Source organism: Pithys albifrons, chromosome 2 (genome assembly GCF_047495875.1).
Source record: "Pithys albifrons albifrons isolate INPA30051 chromosome 2, PitAlb_v1, whole genome shotgun sequence".
NCBI lineage: Eukaryota > Metazoa > Chordata > Aves > Passeriformes > Thamnophilidae > Pithys > Pithys albifrons.
In genome coordinates, this window is record NC_092459.1 from 96421074 (window position 1) to 96440758 (window position 19685).

The 19685-nt window shown below is 38.0% G+C and overlaps 1 protein-coding gene across 23 annotated transcripts in view; it reads right to left on the reverse strand.

Moving 5' to 3' along the window:
• Positions 1 to 19685, reverse strand: part of ESRRG (estrogen related receptor gamma) — a 395543-nt gene that overhangs the window by 113690 nt on the left and 262168 nt on the right. For all 23 annotated transcript variants that reach the window (XM_071578851.1, XM_071578763.1, XM_071578716.1 and 20 more), the window contains one exon: positions 10638 to 11053. In XM_071578851.1, coding sequence (XP_071434952.1) covers positions 10638 to 11040 — 403 coding nt within the window. In that variant the 5' untranslated portion in view covers positions 11041 to 11053. The remainder of the gene's footprint in view (positions 1 to 10637; positions 11054 to 19685) is intronic.

Consider the following 19685-nt stretch of genomic DNA (forward strand, 5'->3'; position numbering starts at 1 on the left):
TCTTGGGAAGCAAGAGGTCATCACACCAAATGCATAAATTGTCATCAGAGACAGTCCAAGCATAATTGCAATTTTGCTGCTCCATGTTTGCTGCACTCAGGGTCCATCAAAGTCCTCTGAAACATGTGCAGGTTCTAATAATTAGCATAGAGTCTGCCTGGGACCACAGCATTGATGAAATATTTCAGAGTTAATCACACTTTGTAAACACTGATTTATATTGACTACCTTTCTCCAGACTGATGTCTCCTCATTAAATATCACATTAGTGGATTGCAGGATTGCACAAAGACTCAAATGCTCAGCAACTCCTAATTCAACAGGAAGTAATACTTAAACCACTTACATCTATTGAAAATTGGTTAAGTATTTATGATGAAGGAGGTCTGCCTGGTGCAATGTGTATTCTGCCAACACAGCCAGAATACTTGGCACAACCTTTTCAGGCCTTTGCAGGCTTTCTTCCTCCTCAACATTGCTGCCTGGCTGGGTTACCAGTGTTGGTGAGTAAAGCAGATCTTGGTATGACTGAAAGCTAATAGATCCTGTTGACAAAACTCAAACCAGTTAAGTCCTCTTCCCCTTCCTTAGCTCCTATAAAGAAAACATTTAAGAAACTGAAGGATATGGCGAGTGGGGACTTCAGCTCCAGAGTTTCCTTGAAACTTCTTTCTGATACACATTAGCAAAGTTAGGAAGTAACACTTTTGGAAGGATACATAGAAAAGGATGGTAAGGGCAAGCTTAAGAGAGGATTCACAATATCCTTTCAGTCAAATGAAGCACTCTTAGTAAAGCACAACCACTACATGGGAAGACCTTCAAAGCCTATCATAAATTGTATCTAATTAACTTCACCATATTATAGTAATAAATGTATTGCTATCCCTATTAAAAAAAAAAAAAGAAACAGGGAATCAGAAATGGTTTGCACAAGATCAAAGATATCTTCGCACAAGGTCAGAATTGACCTTGATCAAAAGCAAGATCAAGATTACAACATAGAACTACAAGCACCAAAACTCTGTACCAAGGCAGGTGGAGCTGTTCCACTGTAGCCAGAGCCCTTGTGCAAAGGCACAAAAGTACAGATGTCAACACCAAAAAGTAGCATTGAGAAACAGAAAAATATACAGGACACTGCTCATTTCCTTAGGAAGACACTTTTAATCCATACACTCACATTTCACATTTGCACAAACAGTGCAACAGTCTGTAGGATGCAGCACATTATGTACAATGTAACTTATTTTTCCTGAAAATTCTTGCCACCTACAGAACACTAAGAAGACCTATTATTCTAGTCACTTAAATTCCAGTACTTTAGCTTAGAGGGGGAATTTCTGTTCAATTTAGGCTGCATTACTTTCATGAATTGTATTTTACAGCAGATGTTCAATCTTTGTTTTTGCTGCTGAAAAATAAACTTCAAAGATGTTGTGAAGAATTTCTCCAGTGAGCTCAGCAGAGTTACAGTAATGGCAGCAAAGATCCACAATGGCCATAGTTGGTTCCCCTAAAATGTTTCAGCATTTTAGAATATGGGCAGACCACAGCAAGAGTTCAAGGAACTAATGTTTCATCACCATGTTACATATTAGTGCAGTGGATATGTACCTAGATATATATCATACTCAAAATGTATTTTACCTACCACTCTTAGTATTAGTGGATGTATTTTGGGCAAAAAGTTGAATTTACTGCGCATTTTAGACCATCAGCGCTCTTGCAATTTCTTATTTACTTCTACTCATGTATCTCACAGGCACACTATAATCATCCAAGACACTCAGCTTTGCATTTTATTTCAATGAGGAAGATCCAGAAGGAACCTCTACCATTTGCTTGCTTTACTTCATGATGCTGGAAGCTGAAACTGAGCAGCCAGTAAGAGTTAAGTTGGGTTTGCCCAGTCCTGTCAACAGCTGGAGAGGTAGCTGTGTTTTACAGTGAACAAAATCAACATGGCAGCTCTGGGTCTTTAAACTGGGCTGACAAGAACAATTGAGCAATTTATAATATCTCCTGGCTGGTTTTCAGAAAGAACTGGGCTCTGATTACTTCTTTCAGAGTCTTTTGTACAATTAGTTTGCAGGCAATATAATTTTCTCACTTACTCCTTAATAGAATCGTGCAGCTAGCTGGCTGAAGAATAACAGCATATATGTAAAACTCCTGCCTGAAGTGCCAGGGGATAATTTGTATATTCCTTTCAGTAGCGTAATGGACTTCTACAGTTTGGCAGTTAAAGGGCTGAATAATGTAAATTAGTATGACGCTTGAAAATAAAAATATATGTCAAATCTTCACTCTCCAAACACATTGCACTGTGCTAGATTAACACAATGGGATCTATGCCAGCCTGAGTCCCTTTTTTCTCCTCATGTACTGAGGAATGTTTATTCAAAACCAGTTCCTTTTTCTACTCATTTATTAAATGTTATTATCTCACCCAAAAGATGAGAAAATACTTCTAACACACTGTGCCTATCAAAAGCAACTGCCTTACTAAGAACAGAATGCCATTTGATCCTGAAATAGCAGGTAAACTGCTGAAACTCACACTGCATACCCAGCTCTCCAGCTTTAGGTACTGTCACATTTTATACACAGCTCCAGGATTAGGTGGGCTAAGGTACCATTTTTTTTACCTCACAGATGAGGTTCAGATGTTACCAGAATAAGATGTGGAGACAAAGTACAATTTTAATGGTACAGGGACTTAACTCGATGGCTTTACAAGCACTTAGCCAAGATTCTCAAAACCATTTTGGCCATTTCTTGCACAGAACTGACAGTGACACTGAAGGTAACAGAAGAAAAGAAGAGAGAACCATGAGAAGAAGCCTCATGCCTTGGTGTAAATTACAGTCATCGATAGTTACAGCTTTAAAACCTTAAAGATACCAAGAAGGAGAAGATGGCTCTAGAAACAGGCTGCTGTCTGTGGGACAGGCTGAAACGGGGGTCTCCCAGCAACACTGACAAAAATAGAAGCTGCACACGGCAAGTCTTAGCAGAAAATTTATTTCCCTTTTCATACTGCAATATTTGACATTATAACACTAGAGACGTAAAAGGATTGCTACGAGCTATTGGAATACGGCTCAGAAAATCTTTGGACAAGTAGAAGATATGAGGAAGACTGAGATACAGGGTGAAAACATGCTTGGAAAGAGTAGCCATGAGCCACTTAAAAAAGCAGAAGGAATACTGAAGATACCAGTACTGAAACTATTACTGTGTGGTAATGCAGGTTCAGAAAAAAAAAACCTGAGAAAACCACACCAACCAACAATCCTTCAATGTAACAATTTTATGCTATAATCAGCTCATGAAACTTCATTTAACTATCTCTTTTTTTATATTGAATAATGCTCCATTTTTCTCCCAAACTTTCTCTTTGACCTCCTGTAACTTAAATCTTTTTTCCAAAAACTGGTATTTAAAAAACAAGTGTTTTCATTATTCTTCATAGAAACTACTGCACCACTGGATTTAAGTCCTTCTGCAGTGAGATTTAACCAAAGTACCACCTTCATGCTCTCTTTTCCTGGGTGACAGACCCAAATGAATACACCTGTTTGTCTGAGGGCTGGTACACATGAAAACTCTGAAAATGAAGAGCAGCCAGGATTACAGCCATAGATCTTCCAGGATTTAATATAAGAGGAGTGGTAGAAAGAGAGACAAGAGAGAATCTAAGCCAACAGAGAGTGAACTACATGTTAGGTCACACCTTGATACATAATCCATCCAGAATAGAAACTAATAGATCCTGAGAAACTGAGAAGTAGGTGCTCTTGCAAATAAAGAGTAACAGGCTAACTTAGGAAAAGAAAAATAGGGGGAAATAGATAGACTGAAAAATCTATCTGATGTTTATAGGTCTTAGTAAAGCTGAACCAAGGAAAGTAAAAATATTTTCTCTCAGGTGAAAGCTTCAGTTCTTCCAGACTCTGCTCCCTCCTTTGCAGTCGTAACTCAGCTGAATTTAAGCATGAGTCTATTGATAAGGTTTCAGAAATGGGATCAGGTTGGAATGAGGCTGGATTTGAACCTAACCAAATCCAGTGCTGGCTGGCAAATCCTCAGATGGATTCCAATGACACTGCAGATAGGTCTATGAATTATAGACCTACGAATCCTACTACAGGGCATCTAGAGATGATTAAACCAAAGGTTGACTGTATTCATAATTTTTCAAACAAATGACTTTAGAAACAATACTGTACAGACAGTTACAGAACATTTAAAAATTTGTTCCTAAATGTCTGTTTTCTCCTAAATATTTTTCAGATGACAGGACCACATGTGGAGGATTATGTTTCATCTTTGTTGGTTATGTGACCTATTCTGTTAAAATAAGGAATTCAGGAGGAACATCCAGTTTTAAACAACTCTGCAGCACAATATGGTATTTGACAGAGGGACACAGCCAGCTTAAAAGTACATTTTAAATTACATCACTCTGTTGAGCTGCTTTAAAGAAATCAGTGTACTGCCTTACTGAGCTATAATGCAGTTAGAACTTGTAAAGTATTTTTTTAATTTTCTTTCATTATGAGAAAGCAACACGGTGATTTCAATCAAAAACGTGAAGGTGATGCTGGTCGGTCTGACTGCATGACATTTTTGCATCAGTCTCTAACTCGAGGTAAACGATTTCCAGCATCATAAAAAAATTTCAGTACAAGGCTGATATTAGTGCATGCTGAACCTTTCAGGGCCCAACTAACTTTGATTCCAACTGGAGGTAACTTCATTATCTTCAACTGAAATGAAGGATATTTAAGTCACCTTAAGAGAGAATCAACACTTTAAAAACACAGAGGGAACTGATCTCCTGCCACCTGGGAGACACTTGAGAGCTGTTCAAGTCAGAAAGACCAAACCATATACATTTGGTCCCTTATCTTACATTTGGTATCTTATCTAGATCAGTTTTGATAAATTCTACCAAGGCAGCATGGAAGATTGTCACTGTTTATGAGAACACAGAAAATCTCAGTATATAAAGCTGCAAACCAAGTGACTTTCACAGCAGTAAAAAAAAGGTCATTAAAAAGTTATAGAAACATTAAAATAAGTCACTTGTTAGTTGAGACTTCACATGTCTCTAGTTTTAAACTGGACAGGGCTTTGTCAGTGGGCTGGAGGCTTTCAGAGATGTTCATAACAAATAGATATCCAGGCCTATGATACATGCTATTGTAATACCAGCACTACTTGTACATCATGTTTCTTTCTCAGTATTTCTGATGGGTTCAAATCAGCCATGCACTAATCAGGATGCTTATTCTTATTTCCAAATAATCTAAATGCTTCATATAATTTTCAAGGTTGTAAGGAAAGCAGAGATCATAAAATGGAGACAACAATTTGTATACTTTTAAATTTCTCTCTAGTTCTCAGATTTCAGCGTGTTTATAATTTATTGTCTCATTTTGTTTGGCTGCTGTAGCTATGTAATGACATTATGACAGGATTAAAAGATGTTTTGAAAGAAATTAAAAATACTCGCTGGTTTGATTGGCCCACAGGCAGAGAGAAATCAGGGGAAAAGGGGAGATATCTATCACTGCTTGCTTAAAATATTCTTTGAAAGAAATGCTGATGCACAGACTTTCACTTATATAAGGAAGGTGAATGATTTAATCAGGTAATGATGGATTCAGGTGACATTTAGTGTTCGGTTCCCTGGAGGGCTGCCATCTTTACACCAGAGCCAAGGTCCACAGGGCAGTGCACCAAGATGTGGGCCCCCACCCTTCCTCTCTATAAAACAACAATAATCTTAGCCACCAGCAAAGACACTGAAAAGCCATAAAATCTTGCTTAATTTGCTTTCATTTCCTCAACAAAAATGTATTACAGAAGTCAGCTTTCAGACATGTAAAATACCCTCTGGAAGTCACTTCAATCATGTCCAGCTTTGAACCAAACTTTATGTTGCCTTATCTGAATGTACACAGCTAGTTCTAACTTTTCTGATTAAAACTTCCTGATTTTAAAAAAAAGTATTTACTGTAAAGTGTTTGTACATTTACAGATCTAATTGGCTCAGTAATGGGTCAACATTCGAAAGAGAGTTGAAAAATCTAACACTGGAGGGATTAAAAACAATTCTGAGTAACCAAAAAGGTGAACAAAGTACAAAGCAGTTTGGGCAGGCTTTGAAGACAATAGGGCATCACTGCAGAATTGTAGAGCTGAAGACTCTTAGCTGAGCAGCTAAAAATCAGATGGCAGACTTGGTCTAGTTCATGTAATGACCAAAAAGACAACAGTACTTCAAGGAAAGAATGTTCCTTTTTTGCATCAGGGGACAGGGACAGGCACCAACTCTCAGGGATGAAGCTCTTAAATGAAACAGTGAAGGTTGTGATTACTGGGCTTCTTACTATCTATTGCTTTACTCACCCTGTGAACAAACAGAAGACTGTTCATCCAACAGTTTTTCCTGAAAAAAACAAACATATGAACAAAAAAACCCCCAGAGTCCAAGAACTACAAGGACTACTGAAGGCAAAGTATTTGAGCATTTGCAGGGAAAATTCAAACACTATCCTAGGAAATAAAAAGTAAGCTCTGAGACTTTTGCAACAAGCCCTATGAAAAGGCAGCATGTCAATACACAGGTTTTACATGCTGTCTTTTCGTGCTAGTTTTTTAAAGAGTCCAAAAACAGCAGTCCTGATGACTTGGAAGGAGGGAGGAAGAAAATTTTGTAGATGCAGCCCATTATTTTAGAGAGATAAATGGTAAAATAAAACAGAATAATAAGATGTCTTTGAATCTGTAAGTCCTATCATCCTTCTATTGAAAACAAGAATACCATTTCAATCCACTTGCTGAAATGTTTAAGTTACAGGCACTGAGTAATTACATATTATTAATGCAAAATGTGTACATACTAGCCTTTTTGATAACTGAGCAAATAAAAATTATGAGAAACGTATTTACACTAAATATTCACTACAAAATATCTAGTAAGTACAAGACCTCTGTGCTGAACACAAGACTTGGCATCCAGCTGACAAATGAAAACTCTTTTTTTCTTCTCTTTCTTTTAATGAAAGCTTGGACTTTTCAGGATAATACAGTACACAGCAAAAACTGTGAAGAGACCCAAAAATCAATGGACCTGTAACTATTTTTAGATGTTGCTATTTTCTGCTATCCCTGATGTTAAGCCAATTTTGGGGAGATTTGGCTGTGTGTGTATTTCTGTGAGACTTTTGCAAGCAGCCACCATGCAAATTATCCCAGAAGCAAACTGAGAGCTGCAGTTCAGTGAGTATTAGGCTGAGCAGAGAGAACATCCAGTTCTCCCATCCCTTACATGTCACAAATGGGGCAGAACATCACTGGATTCTACTGTGACCTAAGAAGACACTGATTTTATATATTGAGCTCTTTTTGGTGGGATTTGTTCTGGTTTGTTTGAGGGTTTTTTAGCCACGTAATTTCTTGTTTCGGATTTTTTATAATATGATTGATTTTTATCATAATTATGTATTCTTTACCACAACCTCAAATGTATTTTTGTACTATGTTAAGAATATTTGTGTTCAAAAAAGACAGAATTACTCCTTCTAATTCCAAACAGGGTTAATTAAATTTCTTAACTTTAAACAAAATTTGTAGGGATTCCAAGAGGCAGGAAGAAGAAGAGGATAAACAATCATCCATGAATGCATGTATTTTTAGATAAATTTCTGAATCTGAAAGGGAATTATAATCTCCATTACCCTTAAAAATAAGTTTATACTCTAGATTAGAGTGATATTTGCTTTGTGTAGGGGCTACTAAGTATCCTATGATACACTTCACTTCTGTCTCATGTTAGATGCTGGTGGTGTACACATACTGTGCTGGCTCCCTGAGCAGCTGCCTGTGGCCTTCCCCTACTAATATTTCCAGAGACAACTCTGAAATGGAAAGAATGGAAAGACTCCCATTGACTCAGTGGAAAAGACATCGGGCCTAACATAAACACAAGATGTGCCTCACAATTCGCTTTATCAGCTCAGTCTTCCTCCCTCTGAAGTCAAGGCAGGTGTGCCCATGACATCAACAGAAGCAGCACTTAAGATCTAAAAGTCTGAGCTACCTTAGTAAACTGGTGAATGACCAACAAGCATTTGGGAAATAAAACTTTTTTTCACTATATCTGTAATTAACTACCATCACAATTAAGTTATTAGCATTCAAAGTAAGCAGTTCTTTGAGCCAAGTTATCCTTACACATGCACAGTTACAGTATTTGACTCTTCAGGCAGCCTGGACTTCTATTTTATATTTGTTTTTTTCTGTTTTCCTTTTTTCTTACTGGGAATTATGCAGCAATCAACTTAAAACAAGCAGAGCAAGAAAGTGATATGAATGAGGAAGTGGAATGGGGTACAGGGAAGAATGACCTTCAGAACACTGGGAGTAAATTTTATCAATTAGAGCAAAGAAACCTCAGGGGAATTACTCTTCATGCAAGCCTAAAAGTAGAACTCCCCCATTCAAAACATGACCTTTTTCTTACATACTTTTTGTCACTTACCACAATTCATGGTTTGATTCACCAAAGTAAGTAGCTTCCAATTACTTGGCTGGTATCTGAAAATTCTCAGTAGTTGTGCCAGGTTAGTCAGCACCGTTACTAAAGATGCTGCCATGACATTACGGTGGTAACATACTTCCTATTCTTGGTTTCTTCATTATTGTTTTTCCATTCAAAGCTTGGTTTTGCCTTACTGCGTTATTTTTTTTTTGTCTTCACAGCAGTGTCACCTGCTGATGCAGCTACTGCTCTAACAGCACTGAGACTTTTTGCACAGCTGCCAGTTCTAACTTGAACTGCACAGCCAAGTCCAGGTTGCTAATCTGGAGAATGACGTCCCTGTCTTGTGCCTCCATGCCCAGAAACTTGCTGTCTGTGGTGTGGTGTAAAATTGCAGGTTACCTACTGCTGCCAGAAGTCAACACTTCAATCAGTTAATGTTTCTGTGGTATTTTTTTAGTGCTCAAAATACAACTAAAACAATCATGCATCAATTCAGTCCTGTAGAACAGCAATTACACAGTAATTAAATACCTTTTATAAAAGCAGAGTTGCTAGTTGAAATTGGTGCTTGAAGTTCAGCAACCACAAAATACAAATTGCTTCAGTGGGAACCTTTTTTGAGCTTTTCTGAAAATGTTCTTGAAGATCCACTGAAATCACCTGCCCTTTTTTTCCTACTTTTTCCAAAATAGAGACTTGAAATGAACATACTGTTTCTGCATGGGTGCTCATTTTACACATGAGCCCAGGCCACCACTATCAATCTTCACAGGTATCTTTGTTTACTGGTTGTAAACAGTGTTAACACTCAGCTCCATCAGAACAACTGAAGTCTAATGTTTCTTTTCAGTGGCTATATGGCAGTCAAAATGGGTACTTCATGCTGGTATAAAGCCCAAATCCTTCCACCAGTACAATGGATGTAAGAACAAGATGGTCATTGCCTCAGCACTGGATAAATCAAAATGACATTCATTATTTTTCCATATTAATTTTACATTAAATATGGAAATACTGTATTTAAGAAAATGTGACCAAATATTTCAAATTTTGGGTTATGTGAAATTATAAACTGAAGTTCACTTTATGTTCATTTTAAAAAGAAAGGTATATCACCAGATCGCATTGTCTTTCCTGAGAATTCCAGGAGCTCAACATGTATGAAAATCAAGCTGGTTTTATTGAGGAGCTTAAATTTGGACTTAGCAACCTAATTTTAGTCTGTGAAGTCTGAATTTAATTTAATGTGACACTGCATTCCTGTACAGGCCAAGCTTGGCCTCATGTTCTTTAAATAAAGCACCTTCAATTTTACTTGAAAGGATGATATCTAAATCAAAGTAGAAGGTTATTTTGTCTCCATAGGTTCTGAAGCTAGCAAAAGCAGTCATGCAAATTATCCCATTCATACTAATTTATGCCAAAATATGTGGCATATTTGTAACAGGTATCAAGAGCAGATTAGTACAAAGTACCGAGCAGAGACCAAAAGCTGCCAACTTACCCTCCTTAGAATGTGATCTTACAATTATTTGTTAAACCCACTTAAGGCCACTGCATATAGTGGGTGAAAGACCAACTATTCAAATACTCGCAAGCACAAAGCAATTGTACCAGTTTTAAATAAGCTGGTGTTTTAACAAAAATAAACTGGATTTCTGTAACAATATAAGTACGGTAGTGGTGTAACTAGGAGCACAACATGATCCCTGTGTGCCAAAAGGTGTGTTCAAGAGGTATACAATGCTACCTTTCAGCAAATGCTCTGCTTTCTTCACAACAATCATTTACAGGAATCCATGAGAAACTGGGACAAAGAAAACAAATCTGATTGTGCACTGGATAGGTCCAGCGTTTTCCTATTTTTCAGAATCAAAATAAACATGGCAGTGGCCTTAATATGACAGACAGAACTCCCAAAGAAGCCCAAGGTGGCTTTTCCATGAGCAGCATCTGTAGGACCACACAGTAGCAGGATAAAAATGCACACAGTCTAAAGGCCTAGCAGGATTCAGTCTGAGACTTCACTTTTTCATTGTGGGCAAAAGAAAGAAAGAAGTTTAAAAGAATAACCAACCTTGAATTGTCCTCTTGAAGAAAGCCTTGCAGGCTTCGCAGGAAGCCACTCCATAGTGGTACCCTGATGCAATGTCACCACACACCAAACACAGTCTTTTGGGCATCGAGTTCAGCATATATTCACACTTGGTCTGTGAATCTTCAGCGATGGTACTGGAGCAGTCGTCATACCGTTTCCTGACCGGCCCGTTGCCCCCAAGCCCCGTGGCCGAAGGGTAGAGGGGAGGTGAGTCCAGCCCGTTCTGATGGCCATTCATGGTGGAACTGTAGCTCCCGCTGGCGTCAGAGGAGCCACCGGGGCTGTGGTGGTTGATGCTGTCCGTCAGAGAGGCAGGGCTCGACGGTTCCGTCTTGATGTACGACGAACAGCTAGAATCAATGTGTCGATCTTTGCTTGACATTCTGCAGAGAAGCCTGGAGTGGGGAGAGAGAGAAAGAAGAATCTGTGTATTAAAGACAGTGCTCTTTAAGGCTGCTCTGGAAGGGTTAGGGACTGCACATCATTCATTCATTAGTCAATACTTCTTGTTCTACATGAAGGTAATCAGCATAAGGGCATGACAGAGCTTTGTCAAAGCTCCAGACAGGCAGTAAACAAAAACTTTAAAGAGACCAAATCCGACTGTTGTCCCCTTCCACCTGCCCTCTAGGCTACATGTCAACTTCACATCAACTCTAAATTCTGAACTTGTCATCCAGCAAGTCAAAAAATTTTAAAAATCTTATTAGATGACTTGGCTATTCAATGTCTTCATTTTTCAATCTGTACTTTCTTTCTGAAAATTCCATCATTATCAGCAACAAATATTTCCAAGTCTGATCACTCTGCAATTAATATTTGTCAAGGTCCTTGACTAAAACATGTATCCATCATCTATTGATCTGATCCCAGAATTGAAGAGCAAGTCTCTTGCAATCTTTTTTTTTCTTTATTAATATTGCTTTATTATAGATACAGCTATTTAGTAACGGAGTAGCACATCAACGGGGAAATCTAACAAATAATTAAGGCTGGACTCCATTTTCACAAAATCTAAGTGAAATGATTCATCAGCTCTGGCTGCAATTACTTTCTAGCCATTATCCTCAGACTAACCAGTAATAACTGTGCCACTATCCCATATATCTGCAGCTCTATACGCTCTGACATTTTACGTGTTCCGTTTTTGGATTAAAAAAATATGTTAGAGGAAATTTTACATAAAAGTTTTGTCTTTCAGAAGGTGAAATTCTGCCTTCTCAGTTCTCACATTTTCAGAATTAAGCATCTGAAATAAAATCATACATCTGAAAGATTTGCTTTCTGCAGCAGGGTTAGGGGGTAAATCTTTGTCTATTTCCATCCCCAAGTATTTTATTATTTTTAAACACATTTTAAGTTAGGTTGAACAAAGCAAAAATAATAATTGGAAAGCTCCAAATCAGATACTACCTTCATTTTCTACAGTTGTGATTATGAGACCACAGTAGCAAATGGTCTATCCAGCATTTTCCTGACAGTACTCTCAGAAGCTGCCAAAGTACAGATGACAGTTATGAGCATTTCTCTAGAAACATTAACTGCAGAAAAGCAACTACCCCACCTGGAGCTATGGATTCATGTTTTCAAAGCAAACATATGAGTCCAGACAATTTGACTGACTCTAACATTCAAAGATAATTTTTGAGATCTTGTCTTCACTTTTCCATTTCTTTGCATTCAAAAATGAAAAATAAAAATATTTTTCTACTTCATCTGGAATCACATTCATCAATGGAAAACAGACATAAATCTAGAGTTGGCTTCCTTTCCAGTGAGGGTAACTGAGATAGAAACCTGACTCTTCACTAAAGATATCTGATTAGGATGAGATTCACCCTAAAATCAGTGCCCATGATCTTAGTCAGAACCTCTCAATTATAATTATTACTGTAAATTTCTATTGAAAGCAAACAACATGCGAATTTGGAAAACAGCCACATTGATGTACAGAAATGTTACTCTCTAAACTTAAAATTGGTGCTTATCTGGGGAGGTGGAAGGAGCAAGCTCTCTGGTGTCAGCAAATAAACCAAGGAAATGGGAAGGTTAAAGCTGTGAAAATATCTTATTACATTGGACCACCTGCTTGTGTTGTCCTTTCCTCAAGAACTGGAGGGGGGAAAATCCCCTTGCCAGCCTGCAGTAGCGTGTGACTTTTCTTCTGCATCTGCTGCCTTGTAGCCGTCACTGTTAATGAGCGCTGTAATTAATAGATAGCTCTCTCTTGTCTTTCTACTTGCACTCTGGGCTAAGCACTTTTCTCAAGTCAATGTTTGAAAGAAAGCGGGTCGGCACTGACTTACAGCAGCTCTGTGGATTCCTTTTAATTTAGAGCACTTACACCACCACTCCACTTATTACCTTATAATTACTGGACCGCTCTCACATACATTACGGTCTCAGACTAGAGTTAGGAGTTATTAGGGTACTAAAACATGGTGTCTCTCTGTCTCTCCTCTTTCTTCAACACTGAATTTTACACAGCTATGATTAAAATTATCAACTAACTTTCACATTCTACCAACTAATTTTTTATGTTGTTTTTCTACACACTAAGATTCTTCTATTGCCTAAACAGGTACTTGGTTCTCTTTTCACCTCCCTTCTGCTGAGACTTCACGTACAAAGTCTCAAAATAGAGCACCAGGAGTCACTGCCTACAGTCTGTCATAACCAGCTTGATGGTACGTTCTTGTATAGACTCCCACTGCTGATTTTTTTATCTAATTTGTGCAATAATGAGCTCGAATGTCACCCTTCCCCTTTCAGAAAAACACATTTGCAATTAATTAGCTGGTCAAATGCATGTTGTTTTAGCCAGTACAAAAGTGGATATCTCCCAATCCAAGCAGTTAGAACCAAAATAGAACCTCAGTTCAACAAGCATTAAAATCTGATCACCAGTGCTGCCCAGGCTAAAGCCAGTCTGATGATGCTTCTGAAGTGGCAGTTTCTGGTACTAACCAAGACAGAGCTGCTTTTGGCTCCAGTTTTAACAGTACACACTAGATTTGGTGCACACTGGCAAAGCACAAATGCAGTTCAAACATTAACCATTCCAAGAAAAAGCAAAAACAAGAGCGCCTGACTCCGAGAACAAAAACTTGCTCGATCCCTGGAAGGTGAAACAGAGACAAGCTGGGTACTGGCTGTGGGTGGGCAACAGACACCTACGGCTTTCACTCCTTCCTTACTGAACAAAAGTAATTCAAGAGCCATCTAAGACGGATGGCAGGTGTGACCACCATCAAATTATCATGCTGAACATTTGGAATAATGCCTAAGCTAGATCTCTGTAAAATCCCTCCCTCAGTTCCCTCCTAATTACTACTTAGCTCGTTACACTGAAGAATTCCTAGACACCATTGCATTATAGTCTAAAACTACAGTTGCAGCTTAATTCTCTCTTCCTCTCTGTGTCTGAAATTCTACAGCTCTATTATTCAAGCCTGAAATATTCACAACTATCTATAAATTCAATTGTCAGCCGGTGGGTTTTATTCTAGACCTCACTTCAATCTAAAATTAGAGGCACTAAAATTCACATTAACTCTAAGAGGAATGTAGTGAATAAGACTTTATTTCAAAAGAACACCTTTTTATCAGAAAGAGCTATTTTCAAGATGATGGCTTTATCTGCATTCAAAGAGAATAAGCCCAATTCCACATTGTGCTGTTAATGCAAAATTTTTAGGTCACATTGGATTAATAAAAATCTAAATTTAGTTAAGGTTTATGAATAGAAATAACATGTGTCATATAAAAACGTACAGTATTTATTTTAAAGCCTTGGTGGGGTTGTTTTTTTTTCTTTACTACATTTTAAGCTAAATAAATGGCAGCACCTTTTATGATGGGCTGTCCCAGTTCTAACAACTGGGAGATCGCAGGTAAACTTTCCTTTCAGTAACTTTAGAGAAAGAACTAACTCGTTCTAGAAGCGTTTCCATCCCCATGTACAAGAGAAAATACAGAGGGTGATGTAAGCCTTGGGTGATGTGCACTATACAGCACAAATCTTAACATCTCTACTAAATTTACTTCACAAAATCTTCATTTCAGTAAGACCTGAAGCCAGGAACTGCTGGTAGAAAGGTACAATGATAGAACACTTCAATATGCAACTCCTGCTTTAAAATGGTCTTAAACAATAGTGAACAAATTGTAATGCTATGTGCTTATGAAAGACTGAATATATTAAGAATTTATTAATGCAATCACATTCATATTTCCATCTACCTGCCACATTACTAATGATATTGACAGTGCTGACACTGGCTAAATCAGTAACAATATACAAGTGGAGTGCAAAAATTAACTGCATTTGATTACAGCATATAGCCTTAAAAAAGAAAACCTCATTCAAGCCACTGTGAGCTCTTTATATTCCATCCATACATGCAATTGCTTCACAAAGTTACTTTTCCCTCATCTTATTACCAATATCCAAAGGAGGTCAAAACACCATGCCGATACTTCATAATCCATGAACACATTTCATGCTCCCTTTTCAAATAGGAAAAGCTCTGCTTACAGTCTCATTCATTACTTCAGAGCTGCGCTGGTGATATCAGCGACAGTGATAATTAGTCACAATAATTGAAGTGAGCACTTTTACTACAGATCAACACAAAACTCCACTTTTACCTGCACACGAAGTTTTTTTCTTTTCTTGAAGAGAGAATCACCCTATTTCCATGAACATCAGAATAGGTTGTTAGCAGTTGACATTTGAAATGACAGCTACTCTGTGGCAGCATCAGCAAGGCAGGTGGTGCTATGCACACCTAGGTACTTTTCATGCTAACAGTGCAACCCATCTGATTTTCCTTCAATACACTTCTCTCACATGGATGTAGACAAAAAAGGTCTTGCTATCCTCATACTTTAACCATGAAAGCCAACACATTAAAGAATCTCTTGGTCTAGGTGACACAGTAGTCAGTCAGATGCAGAGACAGGAACGGAAGCCAGATCCTCGCTTTGACTGTAAATACAAGATTTCCTTTTAAATACTGTCTTACTTTCAGTATCATTTCACAGGTCTACACTAAAACTCAGTAGACAAAAAACAGCAGCATATTCCAGTGAATTCCCATGCTTGCTTTCTCTGAATGTAACAGGGAAAAAACGTTTGTGTGCAAAGAAAGGAAAATGCTGTTTCTCGCACCGACGCCCACGACAACACCTCAAGACATTCACCGGGTCCTGTTAAAGAGCTGAGTAACAATTTCAGCTGAGCTGCTTTACATTGAGCATTTTTTTCTGCTTCAGCTAATTGCTCTCTAGTAAAGTGGCAAAATGTGAATCACTTAGTAGGAAAATGGGCACCAGCTGCTATTGTCAGAGAATGGAGATGCTGAAGAAAAGGGAAGTGACTGAATGAAGTGTCATGTCAGAAATCAACGGTGCAACGTGTGATTTGAGAAAACATGACTACTTTACAGAGACAGGGTGTCATTATGGCATCACAGTAATACGATGCTTTGACAACTGCTTGGTCTAACATATCATCATTGCATTAAGGTGCACTGGCTTAGTTGGAGGAAGGAAAAGAAAGGATTTCTTCTTTTAATAAGAAATATAGTAAGGCCTGCTTGGTTAACGTAGTGGATTAGATCATTAATTGAAAAGTATTGCTAATCTTGTCCCATGCACAAACAAACAAAACTGTTATTACATGTGCAGTCTTCATTAATAAACACCCATGTACAACCACACAGTAAGGAGTACCCTATGCAAAACAGAACAGCTGTGATGGGGTTTTTTGTTGCTGCTGTTCTTTCTTTCAAGAAATGTTGAATATTTCATTGCTTTTCTTCTTTTATGTTTTCTTGAAGCCTTCACCACTTCACCTTGGTAAGGGAAAGCAAAGCAAGCCAATGCCTTGCTCCAGAGCAGCTGTCACAGCCACCAGCAGCCGGAACAGAGGAAGCAATGCTTGAAGCCATCATGTTGTTACCAGCAGTGGCCTGAGGTAGCTGATGGCTGCTGACAGAGGATCCAGTTTCCCCAGCAGTTATTACTGCCCAGTATGCAATCGACCAAGCTCTGCTAAAGCACTTCCTACACACCAAACACTAGAAGACTCTGTGCGGTCATTTTTAGCTTAACAAAAGTCAAATAAACCATTATCTGAGGCCCTTCACATTTGCACCTCATCTGAGAGGCAGCACTTTGTTTTCTGTTCAGCTTTAAAATAACAAAATTTTCAAGTGGCTGACTTGCAACTACTACAGACCCTCAAAAATAAGGGGGAATTACTTTAACCTCCTCCCCCACCATATATAAATATTCATTATTGCTTCACTTTCTAGTTCAAGTCGATTCCCCATGCTGCCTGGTTGATAAACTTTGTTAACAAGAAGGAAATGATCCTGAGATACCCCGATGTGTTGCAAATTCTCACTGTTGACAGCTTCTACATTTAAGGATTCCATCTGATGCAAACACACATACTGCTGTCATTTATCTTTAGCTCATTTCCTTGGACCTATTTCAACTGAGGGCGAGCATCTCTTGTTTATAGCTCTAAATACTGTAAGTGAGCAACTGGCAAATCAATAAAACTGTTAAATGCATAATAATACTGTGTAATTACTTACACGATGTTTTGCATAATTAACTGTCTGAGGTGTTCCTTGATATAATGGATACTTGGAATATGGAATAACCTATAAGCCTATAAAACACACCCCGTTTATATGAACAGAAATTATGTTTAAAACTCTCATTCTAATAATCCAAATCGGGCTTTGGCACTATATGACAGAAAGCCTTCCGTCCTGCCAAGTCTAAATCAATTCTTATGGCATTACTTCATGACTAACGTGATATTTCACTGATGATGACTATTACCCTGATTACTTGGAAGTAATGTAGTAATAGCAAAAATACACTTAGATTAAACAAACTACTGCTATTTAATCAATATTATTGAGACAAACTAAGTGTTTTAATAAGTCTGTATAGATGCACTAATGCTGGTTTAATTAAATGTTTCCTTAGACATGCACAGGCTCTGGAGCATACAGATTCGATGTTTTGACAGACTGTAACATTACTCTTCTGAATTTAAAAGCTGAAGCACTTACAGGCAACAGAATTGAAATCTTTTTAAACTGAAAAAATATTATTCTTTATATGAGGTACTCTTTTGGGAACAAAAAGTAAACGAGAAAGAATACTCAAAGACTTTGCACCTTTGAGCCAAAACACCAGATACCTGAAAAGGTGCCAGACCTCAGTGACACAGTTGTTCAACATAACCATTATATGTCACTCCAACACATTGATAAAACTAAATAAAATTCTGACTAAGAGGCAAAAAATAAAAGCAGATATATAAAAAAATGCAAAACTGACCTTCATTTTTACATGTGTTTTATGCAGAAAATATCCCATTAGCTGTTATGAGTTACTACTAGGCAGGCCATCACCATGGACTATTTCCTGGAGAAAATACTTGCCTAGTTGCATGGATTTCATGCATTTCAAGTAGGAAAAGACACCTTTTTGGTATGTTCTGATGATCCAGTTTTCAAATACACTTAGAAGAAAAAGAGGGAGAAAAATGCTGAAGAGAAAACAACACAAAAAGTAGATGGCACTTAGAACGGAAATCATTCTGAACACCTGAAAATTATACATGGACGAAATGTATGATTTTTTGTGTATGTTATGGTCCTGATACAACTTAAACCTCAGAAATTACTTCCCACGTATATTTAGCTTTCAAGTTTCTCTTTTTCTCCTTTGCCTCTAACATTTACACACACTTAAAACATGGCTATGGTTTGAAGCTACAGTAATATCGTTATAATTCCTTAGATTTACCTTCTCTCATTTACTAACTTCTAGCCTAATGCTATGTAATTTTTGTTGCTACAGTAATTAACATCCTTGAAAAAAGAAAGCTCTGCAGCAAGAGAAGAGCTGAGAGCTGCACCAACTCACACCAAGAGACTTCCCATGCCCAAACACTTTCAATCAAGACTGTGATGTGACTACTACGATGACCAAACCTCATCATATGTTAATCAATATACTGATCAAGAAGCGCTAAGATTTTATTACTTTATTTCCAACGGCAGAGTAATAATCAACATTGTATGTTGTAAGACAGCAAAAACTGTGATTAAAAAGGTGTTTTTCTTGTATGGAATATCATTCTACTTATGCTTATATTCCAGTGGTATCAGGTGTAGTCCACCTGATGTCTCTAGGCCCCAGAGGACATGGCGAAGTGTGAAGAAGTCATCTATTTATTGTGAGGATTCTTTTTATTAAGGGAAATCAGCTGAAATAGCAAAAGAAAATGAAATGTTACATTCAGCTACCTCAAGGGAGAAAAATAAAAAAACTACAAAAATAAGTAAGGATTCATTCAAGAACATAACAGGCTTTCTAAAGAGGGATTATTCTGAAATGATTACAGCATCAAAAGCAGTTACTTGCACTAGTCAGAAAGCCGGTACTACAGATCAGAGAGACATAGCTGTCATTCATCACTTTCCAAAAGGAAAAAGAAGACAAAAAAATGCCTTCAGTCTCAAGAGAGAGTCAAAGTTTGCATCATCAGATTTTTCACAATTTCTGGCAGTAATTTCCTTCCATGGCTGAAAGGCAGAGTGTAGGTGTGTGGACACCGTGTACCTGTCTCCCCACCCAGCTCCCTCACCGATTTTCTACAGATTTATAACAGCAGAATTATAATTTGCACGCCAAGCTCTGTAAAATTGGAGAAGCGATTAGAGAGAACACACCAGAAATAGTATCAGAGAGTGAGCGTCTTAAAAGACTCAGGACTAAAACTTATAAAGCAAGTGATCCTTCTGCCACCCCCTCACTCAGCTGTTTCCAGGGTATCCTGCTCTCCCAGACACGCCACCAGTTGTAAATCCCCCGACATGTCCATCCGCACACGCAACCAAGAAGCTACTGGGGGAGTTGGAAAATGACGTTTTCCTGCAATCAGCCTTTAAGTGAATGTTTGTCCCAGTGTGTTACACCACGCTGTCAGCA